Here is a 15,921-nt window from a genome sequence, read left to right as displayed (position 1 = left end):
CTGATTAGGATTAAATTGACACATGCCATGAAATAAATGGGAGACAGGGAAGGAGACTCCAAAGCTGGGACAGCAGATTTTATTCCCCTTCCTTGCATTGTTTATAAAAAAAAAAAAAAGAAAAAAAGGGTGGCCCGGTCGCATTACGCGTCCCCGCTGAGCGAGGGTCCGGGGAGGGGTCCTACCACAAGGGTGTATTGGGGGCAAGCCTTCCCTTGCCAATTGGCAAGAGGCCGCTCCTAAGACTCGAACCCGTGACCTCTGGTCACACGGCAACAACGTTTTTACCGTTGCGCCAAGGCTCGCCCTCTCCTTGCATTGTTTATAAATAAAATAAAATAAAGAATACCAAAAAACAATATTCCAGCATTCAAAATCAAATATGCTATTTCTACTACTACCTCTTGTTTAGTACACTAACAGATGAAATAAGATGAGATTAAATTAGTAATTTTAGAAAAATCAATACAAATTCTGTTATTATTATCATCAGCAGCAGCAGCCATCATCCTGTTTCCTACTTACTCCACTATGTCTTCCCACACAACACTGCCAATTTAAGCATTTAATACTGCAACAACAACTAGTCCATGTCCGGCATTTCGGGCATCCGGGTTGCCAGCAACATAAACTGCAGTTGCATTTACAACATACACATTTCGGCCGACAACAGCATTTTATGCACCTTGGTCTACTACAACGTTCGGGGCATTTTGGCCCCCGCAATTTCAGTATGCAACACTTGCTTGAAGAAATACAGCCTTTAGACCTTGGTTTCAGTCCAAGACTCTCACGAATCTTTTTAAGGCGGATTTCTGTGTTCATATTCTCCATTTCTTTAACGAACTTGCAAAGATGTCGGATGTAATCAGGATATAGTTCCAAGTTACAGTGGCCGCCTCCTTTGATCCACAATGGCTGATAAGGTTCTCTTGACAATTTCCACAGCCCATTCCCATGTAACCAGTTCACCACTTCATCTTCTGTTCCCTACAAGAGAAAAAACAAAGGAACTACTTCACCACCATTTTCAACAGCAGATTTTTCATTGGCAAAAGGCATTTTGAGGCCCTCAGTCATTTATTTTTTGTCACATTAAGCCCCCGCTTCCCAAATTACTCATTCCTGTATTTTTTTTTTTTTTTTTTTTGTTAAAATGCAAATTCTGAATGTAGATGAAATAAGTAACTGTATGTTAACCACGGAGTTTTATTTTTAAAGCTGAGTTTTCTGATCATTGGGCTTAATGTGACAAAAAAAAAACTAAGGATCAAGGGCGTAATGTGCCCAAATGAAAGATTAGTGGCTAAATCCACCAAATTTAGAATGATCAGGGTCCTCATACATGTACCTTAAAGTTGTAATCGCTATGATTCCAAGTTTGAAGGAATCATCCATGTAAGGTACTAAACATTCCGGACATGGAAATATATATATAAAAAAAAAAGTAATTTTGAAGGAAGAAGAACGTTACATGTATGACAAGCACTGAGCATTTCACCTTATGAATTTTGTTAATGTTCTGCATTTGTAAAACGAGAAGCAAGTTTCAAAATCATAACAGATGTAGCATAATTAGCTTCTAACCAGCTTCAGACAAGATAAACAACTGACCTTATATATGTCCAAGCAGCATGAGAACTTTACGTGGCAGAGCACACGAAGACCGGAAAGAATAGCACTATGCAAAACTACACCTCTGAGCCTTGGCAAATTAGCTGCCAAGTGCAATGTAGGTCCACTGCCCACTGATTGTCCGTACAAAATCAAATCTTCCTGACTAACTCCATATTCTGTTTGAAGACACTGATAAACGGCCTCAATATCCGCGTATGTATTGGATTCACTTGGCTGAATTCACAACCACAAAACATAATTAGTTTCTTCAATCATCAATGTTAGAAGGTTTTTTAAGTTTTCACCAAAGGTAAACAAAAGTAAAGAGTATTGCAAGTTGCAACTATTATGTATGATTACTTCAAGTGGTTAAGATTGAAGGACTGCACCATTTGCTATGCTTTAGATTCTGATTAACATCCAATCATTCTTACTATGTGAGAACATCGAATAATTAATTAAATTAGCTATATGTGGATGTTGAAGATGAAGCCAATAAAACAAACCCCTTTTGTTTGATCCTGATCCTGCAAAAGCAGATTTCTCCATGCAGCAACACGGTAGCGATCTAATGTTACTTGTTACTTCTGATATTGATAAAACGGAGGAAGCCATCCAGTCCTAAAATCAGTAATAACAGACTATCCACTACAGCATTACTCTGTCTGTCTCCGACTGTTATTCTGAGTAGTAGTTCATCCTACAGAAACCAGCATTCCATTGACATTCTTCGAGTGAGATGTTATTCTAAGTCTGGACAGTAATTGAAAAGAAAATATCCAACTTGAAAGAAGAATAGTACTTGATTTTCTTTTTTTTTTTTCTTTTTTTAAGGGGAAAAATTCAAGGCAAATTAAACGTTTATGTTATTTGTTTTAGTTGCTAGAAGAATGGCACTACCAGAGATTCTCTTCTGGCTAAGCTGGTAGCTGGTTCTTACCCACAATGAGTTGGCTCTTTATACTAAACAAATCATCAGATAGCCATCTTTCCCCAAACCTTGTTCCCAGTGATGAAAGAAAGAGGATCTGGATTTGTCTGCAGATGATGATGATGTCCACTCCTGGCTAGTTGCGCTTAAACAAAGGGAACTCTCTAGATTAAGAAAAAAATTCCTAAGCAGCAATCCTTAAGTGAGTAGGGGTGCGCCGGACCGCCAACTAATAATAGGTACCCCACCCCAGGCAGAGTTAGTGAGCCGTGTAATAGGTGACCATTTCGAGTGGTTCGGGGGGCACTTGAGTCAGCCGTCGCCGCCGCCCGACTGCATCTTGACCCCTATCAATTTTTGGGCAAATTCCCCCTTTGTACTACCAAAAAATGAGATTCTTGCCGAATCCGAGTTTGCTGCTCCAACCATTACCAAACTAATACCTATTCCATTTAGTACTTCAGGTGCTTCTGTGGCGTATAATGTAAATCCCTTAGCGGATCAATTCCAACAAGCCTTTCAAACTGAGGAAGAAGCAGATAGAGCAAAGGCCCCCTCTTTCTGTCCGCTCTTCCCGAAGTGAGCGAATTGCATGTAGACGAGCTCGAAGCAAAGCAAGTCCCAGAGAAGCTTCCCAAAGACGAAGAAGAGGGATATCACAGATCGAATAAAGAATCTATTTCATAAACATAAAACAGTCGAATTGGTCGTAGGGTTTTCATCTAGCATGGTGCTTTTTCTATGAAGTCCATTTTCACCAATAAACTCCATCTCACATGTGAAAACTTTCATCTAGCATAGTGCAAAACCTAGGAAAATTGCCATCTTTTTTTGTTCATCTATTAGTGAAAATGGACTGACAATGAAAAACCCCTGTCCTTCGATCAATTCCTAGTGTGTCTAACCAAAAGTTCTCTGAAGCTAGGAGTTGAGAAGCCCGGAGTTCGAAGTCTTAGTGGGTTACAGAGTCTTATTCCTCCAGGTTGTTCACTCTGGTGTTGACAGCTACACAAAACGTTGATTTTCACACCGAGTAAGAATTGTGCTTCCTGAGAAATGAGCCTTGTTTTCTAGTTCTATCTGGCACTTCCATAAATCTTTTTAAGGTAAGTATCTAATTGACAGGTCGTAAACTAAGCCCTTCATATTACGAAATCTTCACAAAAACAAAAACAACTTTAGATTTAGTTGATAAAATAAGAGCAAAAACAATTGTCCTAGTTGAAAACAATGGCATATGCAATTTCAGGATAAAAGACAGGGAATTTCCTAGCAATTGCCTACTAAGGATGAGATGACCTCATTTATACTTTCAGAAGTTGCTGCCTAATTAAAAGTTAACCAAACTCATACCAAACATTCAAGCAAAATTAAAATACTCTTCAATCAGTAAGCTTCTTCATAAGCCCTAAATTCCTTGGCCAAAATGGTTTCGATCATAGTGTTGAATTGACAGAGATCCAGCAGTACCCTCACACTATAAAGATTTCCTTTTTATCATTCATCTAGACTAAGAGAACATACATACATGCATAAAGATGATGAATTTCAAGATAAAAGTTGCAAAATAGAATAGTGATTTGAATCGCTTTATGCACATTTGAAGAGCAGAATAGATCAAACCCAAATAGATGCAAATGCCATTAATTAACAGGTTCAATTTGAACAAAGGACAGCTTACCTTACCAGTAGAGGCTCCATACCCAGAATAATCATATCTGCATCACAGAATAAAACAATATCATATTTTGATGTGCAGATTCATTAGAATAGAAAGATGAATTGGGGAAAGCTTTTTGTAGGAGTTGGATCTGCAATATAGAAAGGACAGGTAAAAACATATAAAAGAAATGTCAACAAAGGGATGAAATAAAGCCCAAAAGGCACAAAAGAAAAGACTAAGAAAAGAAACTAACTTTACCAATGCTCATCCTCATAAAATAAAAGAGGAAATGCATATGAATTCAGTAAAAAAAAAAAAAGTGAAATACGAAGAAGAAGAAGAAGAAAGAGGCTCTTTACTATTAGTCCTATTTAAAAATAATAAATAAATCAGAATCTTAATAAACCCTAAGCTAATCAGTAGTTACAGATCTAAATGAAAAAAAGAAAGACTAACCCCATAATATTGACCCTGAGATTGATTTTGAGCTGGACAAAGAGGTCATAAAGGTGGCCAAGGTCAGCAGCATTTCCATGGGAGTAGAGAAGAGTAAGTCTTGCATAAGGGTTTTTCAAATAAAAAGCCACAATCTTGTTCCCTTTTTTAGTATCAATGAGTAGAACATCAAAGGAAGCATCATCAGCAAGAGGAAGTGGCATTGAGGAAGAAGTAGTAGTAGAAGAAGATGAAGAAACAACACTGAGCTTCCCATTTTCACTTTTATTGATCTGGTAAGTAGGTGGAGATGGAGGGAAGAATGCAAATTTTGCAGCCAAGTTAGAAACCGTACACCCCATTCACCCTCCTCCAACTACATTTTTAATACAAGACATTCAATAAAATGAGCTAAGCTAGAATCAATGAATCATACAAGTCCTTTCTTTTTTTGTTTCAGTAGAGAGAGAGAGAGTGCAGTGCATGACTTCATAGCGTGTCAGTCAGTCAGGGCGTAGAGAGAGAGAAAAAGGGTTAATAAAATCATAGATACGTACAACAATCTCTTAACTCTGCTAAAAGACAATTTTCTCTTTGAGCTGTTTATGCTCACTCGCTTCAGACTCTACTGTTTTACATACTCGCTTCCTTCTTTTTCAAATTCAGGATTGAATTTGTGGACTTTTTTACAATATCATCAATCATTCTCAATTACAATTAGACATAATCATTCTCAATTAACTCATGCAAATCTTCATCATCCTTTTTGTATTTTTTATTTTATTAAAGACATATTTGTTTTACTTTTTTTTTTAACACTGTTTAGCTGTTTAGCTTTTCCATTCAAACCACATATTTTGTTAGGTTAATACAAATAACGTTATTTAACAAATTTTTTGAATGGAAACATCAGTCTTTTAAAGTTTTTTTTATAAAAAGTTTCAAAAATAAACTTTTCGTGAACCACTATTTTGATATTTATAAAATTATTTTTTTATTTTTACAAAACACATTTCTCTTTTAATATTTATTTATATTTATATAATATTATTATCAAAATAATAATGGACGTTTGTTTTTGGGTTTCATAAAAGGATAAGAAAAATGAGAGGTTTCATTCCATTTGTTGGTGTTTGTTTTATTAATTCAATCATTCCATCTACCTTTTTTGTTTTGGTTTTACCCCTAACTCCTCTAATAATCTCATTCCACAACTCATCTTTTCTATTCTCTTTCCCTCCTACTACTAAGACCATGTTATTTATTACTTAATTTTAGTAACATTCAGTTCAGCATTCAGTTTCAGTCAATTTCATCATTTAGTTTTAGCATTCAATAATTTATCATTATTTATTATAATTATAGTTATTTATATATAATTTATTATTATTATTATTATTATTTATCTATAATTTATCATTATTTATTATTATATTATTTATCTATAATTTATCATTATCTATAAATTAGATAAAAGTCAAGAAATGGTAGTTTAATTTTTTTTGAATAAAAAAAGCAATCAATTAATGAGCCAAAACTTGGTAAAATTGTAAAAAGATTCAGAAACAAAACTTGGTAAAGAATTAAAAATTGAAGGGCAAGTGTATAAACGAGAAGACTGTGCTAACACATGTGTCATCCCATTCGCTTGCCGCCGTATCCATTTGACTGAGTAAGAGTCATTTGATGTTAAAATCGAACGTATTTAAATGATTCTATCCCCAAATTCAGAATCATCAACTGAGCTAGAATTTATTGCATCAATCACTTGTTTAGCGTCGGATTCGTAAACCACATTTCGTATTCCCTTAGCTTCTAGCCATTGCATAGCCTGTAATAGAGCGCTTCTATCGTGAGTCAGGAGATAACACTTAAGTCTATTCTTGAACTCAGCTCTCAGATCACTCAACCCAGCATATGTTCTTTTTAGCGTTTTACTAGGCAATACATATCAAGCAATATAAAGGAGTAAAGGGCTAGAAAGATATTACTCAACAGACTTATCATGGTTCGGCCTCATTGCCTACGTCCAGTCCCCGGAATCCTTTCGACCTTTTTGAATCCACTACTGAGCTCTTTCAGGTAGAGCACAAACCTTTTACAATAGCTACTCAGTATACAAGAGTACCTTCCTCTATTCTTCTACTCAATACTATCTCTACTGCTGAGTGCTATAACCGAGCAACTCAGCTTCTCCTTTCTAAACTCTAGAAATGATAAAGTGTTTGGTCTAACAAAATGAAGAACACTTTAGATGAATAAATCAACCTAGGCTTTTACACAAGAACAAGAATTGGTGTAAGAATTGCTTTGCTTTTCAAGACAAAAACTTCAAGTTGCTATTTGGTCAGCGTTTTGACTTGGTGAAGATCTGCATCGAATAAAGCATTTGAGAGGCCTATTTATAGTGACAGCTGAGACCTCAGTCATTTCGAATTTCGAAATAACCGTTGGAGGGAAATGACTTCCTATCGCTTTCGCTCGGTCAGTGCTCAGCGTCTTCGGCCAATAAGAACGTTGCATCTTCTGTCTTCGTCAGGGTGTTGCTTTTGCTCAGGCTCGTCAAAGTGTCTCCACATTTATGGAAAAGTCTTCCAGACAGCTTTCTGGTTCGTCTGAATATTTCCTTAAGTGGAAAGACTTTGTCTCCAAGTTGTTTAGGCCAGCTGCTGACCTGACTTCCTTGTCTGCTTGACTCAGCAGCTTCGGCATGAAGCAATTGAGAAATTCCTTCTCGATTCTTCCTTCCGCTGGACTGAGCTTTGTTCTGATGGGCCGCAAGGCTTATATATGTTGACTGGGCTTTGACCTTCTCTTGTGGGCTTTTGGGCCTTGATCTTTTAATGTCTTTAGTCTTATAAATCAATTAACTCAACATTGAACAAACACATTAATATTAATAAATCAAAGCATTTAAATTTAATGTATTGGAATATTTTATCATGACAATTTAAATATAATTTAAATAGTTTTATCAAATCAAAATCATGTGGAAAATGTGTTTCAACAGCTTCGACCTCACATTCTCGTGTCGTCGGATAACATAACAGACCCGCACATCTCCCCATTACAAACTGCCCATTTGCATCCCATACTGCTGCTCCCATCCCTGCATGACCATCAGCATTAAAACATATACATCGTTTAATAAAAAAAATAAAATTAAAATATGCATCCATATATGAAAATTAGGAATTGCATTTTTTCCCCATCAATTGTTAATGGACAAAACTAGATTTATGGGATAGGCTTTATAATTAATTGTAGAGTTAAGGTGCAAAATACCTCTGACGTTTTGGATCAGGAGCAATTTTACCCCTAATGTCTAAAGTAGTACAATTTTACCCCTAAGGTTGGTAGCCAACATATTTTTGTGATTTGTTACTAATAAAATGATGCAAATGTGATGTGTAGATGACAAGATTCATGACCGAGAAGACAGTTTGATGAATTATTTCTCAAATTTACCCAATTTATCAATGTTAGGGATAAAATTGCACCATTTTAGATGTTAGGGGTAAAATTACTCCTGACCCAAAACGTTAGGGGTATTTTTTGCACCTTAACTCTTAATTGTAATAAAAAAGTTAAGAGCTTGTATTCATATGAAAATTTGTATGTAATTTCATAGGCTTTAAATTATATGTAAATTTGTGTTTGTATGTAATTTGTATTTTTAATTTAAATTAGATTCATTTTTATTTAATTTCATATGCTTTTATCGAGCAGAGATTTTATCGAGCCAAGCTTTTATTTGATATTCAATTTAGTTTTATATTTAATAATATATTTATTTATTATTGATATTATTATTATAATCTATACTTCTATAATAGCGGAAGTAGAGAGAAATGAAGAGGAGTGCTTTAAAGGCATTTTTTATGAGTTGTCAACGTAGTAAAAAACCAAAATTAAAAGGATTTAATTCATTAAAAATAACAGATTTATATTTATAATATATTAAACAATTACTATCCCATTAATTAAAATAATAAAAGAAATCAAGAGTTACGGGAATATGAAAAAACACAAAGCAAAGGAAATCCAAAAGTCACAAATAAACTTCTATATAAAGCATGATAGGTAGTATTCTACCATTATATTCATTGGCCATGATAGATAGTATTATGTTTCTAAAGGTAATTATTCGATTTTTTCATATGTTGTAGTTATTTTGTTCTCAATTGTGTTGTTATTTTGTTTTTATTAAACAATAGTTGTTATAGTTTCATCTTTCAGATCCATTTCTGCCGTTACCCAAGTTTTATACCTCTCGCCACCTTATCCATGTTTTTTTATCCGATAGAAATAGAAGATGCATGGACAACTAAAACCGGGAAATAGAAAGGTGTCAAAAATTACAAGAAATTATTATGCTTCTCAAGGTAATTATTCGATTTTTTTTTCATATGTTGTAGTTATTTTTGTTCTCAATTGTGTTGATGTTTTAGTTTTTATTAAACAATAGTTGTTATAGTTTCATCTTTCAGAGATGAAATTCCATTTCTGTCGTTACCTAAGTTTCATACTTCTCGCTACATGTTTTCTTTTTTATTTGTCCTTTTTTTTTCAAAATGACTAAAATAAAGATTTTGTATATTTGCATTCTTTTTTAGTATATGTTGCTAAGTGTTATCGTTTCGATTGTTAACTCTTAACTAAAATTTAGATTTTCGGCTTTATATGAACTCAATTGTTAGCTTTAATTGAAGTTAGATTAATTTTTCTAATTCAGTACCTGTTGAAATCGATTCATTTTTTTAGTTTGAGTTTATTTAACTGATATATGTATTGTATTTTTTATTTTTATGCATTTTGTTACAAATAGATATAAAGTTTCACACAGTAGTTGTTCATTGAAGTTGGAGACATATTGAAAAAAATATTAAAGATGTATTGGAATATTATACTTACACTGAACATTATTTCAATTAGAAATTATGTTATATTATTATTATTATCAAAAAATTATTTTTTCCCAGTTCTTTAGACAAAGAGATTATGAGCATCTAATACACTTGATAAGATGTTTATTCTTGAAGAATTTGGATTATGCTAGATACGAATTCAAAATGTAGGTAAAAATAATTTTTGATGCTCAAAATCCTAAAAATGTACATTAATTATGAGATATTGAGATAATTGCTTTTGCAACATTGACGTATATAGTTTTTAACTTTTATATTGTGATTTGTACAAAATTGTTAGTATTTCAAGAGTTTTTAACAGATGAAAATGAAACATGGCCATATGACAAGTTGTTGTAAAATATTAATTAAAAAATATTATTATTTGAATCTCTTCAAATTCTCAAATGTTGAGCATAATGGTTCTAATTAATAGAAGTAATTTCATATATTAATTATAAAACATTTTTTTTTTGTACTGAGTGGTTACAATTGCGATTTAATTCTATTTAACTAAAATTAATTTATAGACTAAATACTTCATTAAGAAAAAATAAAAATTTTAATTAATGGGCAAAAAATATTTCCACTCTTCTCTATATATGTTTATATCTTGACATTCTCTCTTATTTTCAGAAAAAAAAAACGAGAGGAAGATAGTTATCTCCTAATTATCTTTTTTGTCCCTTCATTTCTGTTTTCTATTCTTTTGTTTGTTTTTTTGCTTTAGAAATTCAAGAATATATAATTATTAGAAAATATTAATGAAGTCAAATAAGTAATATCTCCGAGCGTGACTGATATTATACAGTGAAATAATGAAGAACAAATTGATTGAATGTCTTGATGGGATATTACGAGATGAAAATTGGAGAAATCATCACCTTAAGCTGATTCAAATAGATATATTAGGTTATTGTAGCATAATGTATAATTGAATTCCAATACTTGGTGGTTATGAAATTTCATCAAGCAAAATGATTATCATTAAGATGAATTTGTGACTAATTCTAATGAATTTTATTTTTTTTATATGTAACATATTGAATTGATAAAGTTTATTCATGTGCAACATTAGAAAAGTATTGACTGTAATAGTTTATAGCATAATATATTGATGTTGCTTCCATTTTAACATAGATTGTAATTCTTTTGTATCGTATATGTAATATTTAATTTTAATTGTAATTTAATTCAATTTTTGTTTAACATAGATTGTTGATAGGGACTTTTTGTCCCTTTTAGCGTGATTTACGGTTTATTTTAAGCTAATAATTAAGTTTAATTACAAAAATAAGTGTGTTTTGCATAAATAGCGAAATAATAATAAAAATCGTACTTTTAATAATTTTCGTTACTTTTGTATCAATTTTAGAAAAATAAAAGAAGCAAGTAATCTCGGTGTTCATAGTCGTATTTTGTAGGTCCAGGATAAACACACAAGAAATGAGGATCAAATGAAGAAAAAAACCAAATTTCAGTCTTGCACTACGCGGAGTGTGGAATGGCCTACGCGGAGCGTGCCACATCACTACACAGTTCCCACTAATTTACGGCAGTCAACCTTATCTTGTGCCTCAGGTCAATGCAGTCCATATAGAGCGTATTCAATCTATGAGGAGCGTGGAATGGTGTGAATCAGTTGACAAGTTCCAATACCTCAACCACGCGGAGCATGAAAGAGTGATAATTCAGCGATAAGTTCTAGTACCTCAACCACGCGGAGCTTGCCCTGGTCTACCCGGAGCGTGGCTAGGTCAACACCTTTGGGTCCAGTCTACGAAGATGTGAAATCTGCAACGAAGTGGGAAAAGCCATTTACACGGAGCGTGGCCTGAAAAATCAACAGATTTAGTGTGAATTGTTCCAAAGACTTGTGTAATTACGATTTTACCCCCCGAGTTGGATGTGTATAAATAGGAGCGTTTAGCACTTATTTAGGCATTCAGAATTTTGTGTACCTTAAGAGCTTGTGTATTCCTTCTGTCACGTCGTCCAAGTTCTGTTCCATCCGCATCCACCAAGCTCGAGAGTTCCACCTCCAAGTCCTAAGAGACGACTTTGAGTCTGGTTAGCTAGTTCTAAGGGACGATTCTTCTTCCCTTTCTACTTGTTAATTAGTTTGTACTCTTTCTATATACTAGGCTTGGTTGTATTTCGTATTTACGCGTTCCACATTTATAATATATGATTTACAATTTCGGTTTTGCTATACGTGTTATTATTTATTGCTTGCTTTGATACTTATAATTGATTATTGTGTAGGTCGCTTACGAGCTCCGAAATCCACAAGAATTCACATAGGTGTTGCCTTACCGGAGTTGATAATCCGGAAGCCGTATGAATTGACGAGCCACGGAACTTAAGGGGAAATCACGACCTAGAACCTCATGGAGTTGTTCGTTCTATAGATAGTCGTCTTTTCAAGAGTAAATTATTAGTCGTATATGTTTCGAATTGTTTTCCATATGTTATAACTTATCACTACCCGTAACACTTTATTAGAGTTTGAATTACATAAGTCTGTTTCACCATAGTTTAGGAGTAGTTTGTAGTTGTCACCCAAACTCAAGTCTAAAGTATTCACCGCTTAGATAACGTGTAGAACCGAGTAGTTTAATACCTGTGGTTATAAATCCCGTGGATTCGATACCCGGTCTTAACCAGATTTATTACTTGATACGACAGGATACACTTGCCCCTACGTAGTGTCTAGTAGATTTAAAGTACGTAGAAAGATCTTAACCGTAACACACACCCAATAACTTATCGCTCTACTAGAGGCGCTCATCAATTGTAATTTTTTTTTTGGTAGAAAAGGAAAGGAAAGCAAAGCAAAACAAGCAACTACACCGGGATTAGCCTAGGAAAGCTAACCCCAATCCTATCCTCTAAAAGAAGAGGAGAAAGAGCGATAGGGGGAACAGTAAGGGTAGAAACACCTAACACCCCCTCATGGCCTGCCGCCGCCAAGTGATCTGCAACACGGTTCTGCTCCCGAAAAATGTGGCTGAACTCAAGGATATCAAATGAGGGGCTAAGCCTCTTAATAGCTTTAATAAGGTTGCGGCTATGAAGACCCATGGCATGACTACCCAAAATCATATTGATGGCCTCCAAGTTATCTGACTCCACAGAAAGCCTCTTAACACCCAGCCTAATCGCCAGCTGGATCCCAGAGAGAATGCCCCAGAGCTCCGCAGAGAAGGAAGAACCCAAACCCAAATTCTGGGTAAACCCAGAAAGCCAGACGCCTCCCGCATCCCTAAGAACACCTCCGGCAGCAATCTTACCATTACTGAGGCAGGAACCATCAGTATTCAGCTTCATAACCCCCTCTCTCGGCCTGCTCCAGCTCACGAGGTGGACATCACTACTCGGGGAAGATCTGGCAAGGGATTCACCTTTGAAACTATCAATAATAGAGGAGAGTTTCTTCAAGAAGAACTCAGCTAAGTTAGGCAAAAGCACAGCTTTATTATCAAAAATCTCCTCGTTCCTCCATTTCCACACTTGATGACAGATAATGGCAAAGAAAATGTCCCCATGCTCCATATAAGACAATAACTTTCCCCTAATACCATCTGAGAACCAGTCGTTCACAGAATGGGACATGAAGGAAGAGAAAGTATGATGAGGGAGAATTTTCTTCCAAACCTCTTCACTCTTAGGGCAATCCCTAAGAGCGTGGCACAACGATTCAACATGGCCTCTACATCTACTGCAAGCTCCAGAGGTCGCCAAATGCCTTCTGTATCTATCTGAGTTAGTAAGTAATATGTCTTTAACGCCCAGCCACAGGAAGCTCCTCATGCGGTAGGGGATTTTAAGGGACCAAATGGTCTTCCAAATATCCGAGGGATTATCAGTCCTGTTAAGGGAAAAAGCTTCAAAGGCAGATTTGCAAGAATAGACTCCATTGTTAGTCAGCGCCCAGCAATGCTTATCCATGTCTTCCTCTTGATTACTCACCTTCACTCCTCTAATTCTAAGGAGAGTCTCAAGGCTAAAGAAAGAATCAAATTTAGGCCAAACCCAGTCCCATTCAGAGTCCACCACATCGGCTAACCTCCAGTTTTGGATATCACTAGGCGGGGGAGAAGTGCACACATCCACTAAAGGTTTATCCCCCAATCCAGGTATCAAACCAGAAGCTTGTGGACTTACCATTACCCACATCCAGACCAACCCCCGAGCAAAACTCAGCAAAAATGGCGCTAAGCCCTTTCCAGAGGAAGGAACAATTGATAACTCTCTCTTTCGGGCCCCCAAAGATCTTATCTTTTCGATACTTACCACAAAGAAGGCGAACCCAGAGAGAGGAGGGGCATTGCCACATACGCCAAAGGAGTTTCATTAATAAAACTTTATTGTAGTTCTTTTGTATTGTAGATATAATAATTTTAATTGTAGTTTAATTTATTTTTTTTTCATTTTATTCTAATATATTTCTTAATTAATCTCTTATTTTATTATTATTGTTTCACATAATTTCAGTTATAAAAAATATGAAAATTTATTAAAATTAGGAATCATTGAATTTTATAAAAATAAAGAAATCAGCCACCTTTAATTAAAATTCTAGAAAAAATTAATCAATTATTTTGAAAATTAATTTAATTTGAATTGAATTATCACTAAAAAATATATATTAATTTTAAATATACATAATATAATTTTTTTTCATAGCATGATATAAAATTACTTAAAAGTAAATATGTCAATTTATTTATTTATCTGAATTATATAAAAGTTTCATATCTCGTGCATCGCACAGGTTTTCGACTAGTTAAAATTATTTTAAAGTCTAATATCATCATTATTGTTAAGTTCCGTTAAGTTCGGTAGCATTCAGTTAAGTTTAGTAGCATTCAATTCTGTTCAGTATTCAATAGCATTCAGTTCAGTTCAGTTTAGCAATAAAGAACATAGCCTAACTTCAACTTCTACATTCCTTATAAAATTATATTTTACTCTTTATTTTACTTTTTAATTTTTATTTTGGTCCATATATTTATTTATTTTTACCTTTTTTATCATTGGATTAATTTCACTTTATATATTTTTAAAATTTATCCTCAAAAAAATATTTTTGAATAAATTTTACTTTTTGATCCTTATACTTATTTTTTTCATACTTTTTTATCCTTGTAATTTGAGTTTTGATCCATATACTTATTTTTTTTTAATTTTTTACCTTGGAAAAATAATTTTGACCAATTTTTTTTCATTTATCATATTATTCAGTTTTACTATTTATTTTTAATTATCTTATTTTTTAAATAGAATGTTTATGCATATTCTTTGATTAATTTTAGGGACAGGGTACTAAAATAGGCTTAAGGTTTTTAGGAAAGTACTAATTTAGGCTCAACGTTCAAAATAGCACCAATATAGGCTTAACGTTTACAACATAATATCAATTTAGGCTTAACGTTTACAATATAGCATCAATTTAGGCCTCACGTACAAAATAACACCAATATAGGCTTAACGTTTACAAAATAATACGAATTTAATCTTAACGTTTACAAAATATATCTCATTTAAGCTAAACGTCACAATTAAATTAACCATATTATATTCTTTTTCTATTAACTTTATATGTTATTTTTTTATTTAGTTCTATTTTCTTATTTATTATAATACAATTAATTAGTATTCTTGCCTATTAAGATCTTATATTTGTTTTTCATCAACCATTCCATGACTCCTAAATTCCATGGTTCATGTAATATATGCAAACTAAAAGTAATTGAATATCCACAATATTTCGAACACTGGCATGTATTAATATTATTTTAACTAGTGTTCGAAATATTGTGGATATTCAATTACTTTTAGTTTGCATATATTACATGAGAAATGAAATTTAGTAGTCATAGAATCATTGATGAAAAACAAATATAAGATCTTAATGGGCAAGAATACTAATTAATTATATTATAATAAATAGAAATATAAAACTAAATAAAAAGATAATATATAAAGTTAATAGGGAAATAATATAATATGATTAATTTAATTATGACGTTTAGCTTAAATTGTATATATTTTATAAACGTTAAGCTTAAATTCGTATTATTTTGTAAACGTTAAACCTATATTGCTATTTTGTACGTGAGGCCTAAATTGATGTTATATTGTAAATGTTAAGCCTAAATTGATATTATGTTGTAAACGTTAAGCCTATATTGGTGCTATTTTGAACGTTGAGTTTAAATTGGTACTTCTCCAAAAACCTTAGGCCTATTTTTGTACCTTATCCCTTAATTTTATTTCAGTTTATCAAATTTTGATTTTAATGGTTAAATTAATTGATTTTAATTCTTATATTTTATTAATAGAGACACATGTATGTATAGAAA

At 33.4% G+C, this 15,921-nt stretch overlaps 1 protein-coding gene across 1 annotated transcript; it reads right to left on the bottom strand.

Moving 5' to 3' along the window:
- Positions 1 to 424: 424 nt before the first annotated feature.
- On the bottom strand, positions 425 to 5,159 carry LOC136233235 (uncharacterized). The gene is made up of 5 exons (XM_066022853.1): positions 4,668 to 5,159; positions 4,230 to 4,266; positions 1,615 to 1,851; positions 1,475 to 1,522; positions 425 to 990 (listed from the first exon to the last, which is right to left on the bottom strand). The coding sequence occupies exons 1-5, from the start codon at positions 5,006 to 5,008 to the stop codon at positions 490 to 492; spliced, it is 1,164 nt and encodes a 387-aa protein (XP_065878925.1). The 5' UTR covers positions 5,009 to 5,159; the 3' UTR covers positions 425 to 489.
- Positions 5,160 to 15,921: the final 10,762 nt, after the last annotated feature.

Source organism: Euphorbia lathyris, chromosome 6 (assembly GCF_963576675.1).
Source record: "Euphorbia lathyris chromosome 6, ddEupLath1.1, whole genome shotgun sequence".
NCBI lineage: Eukaryota > Viridiplantae > Streptophyta > Magnoliopsida > Malpighiales > Euphorbiaceae > Euphorbia > Euphorbia lathyris.
Note: the sequence above shows the minus strand (reverse complement) of the source record. Positions and strands in the feature narration are given on the sequence as shown.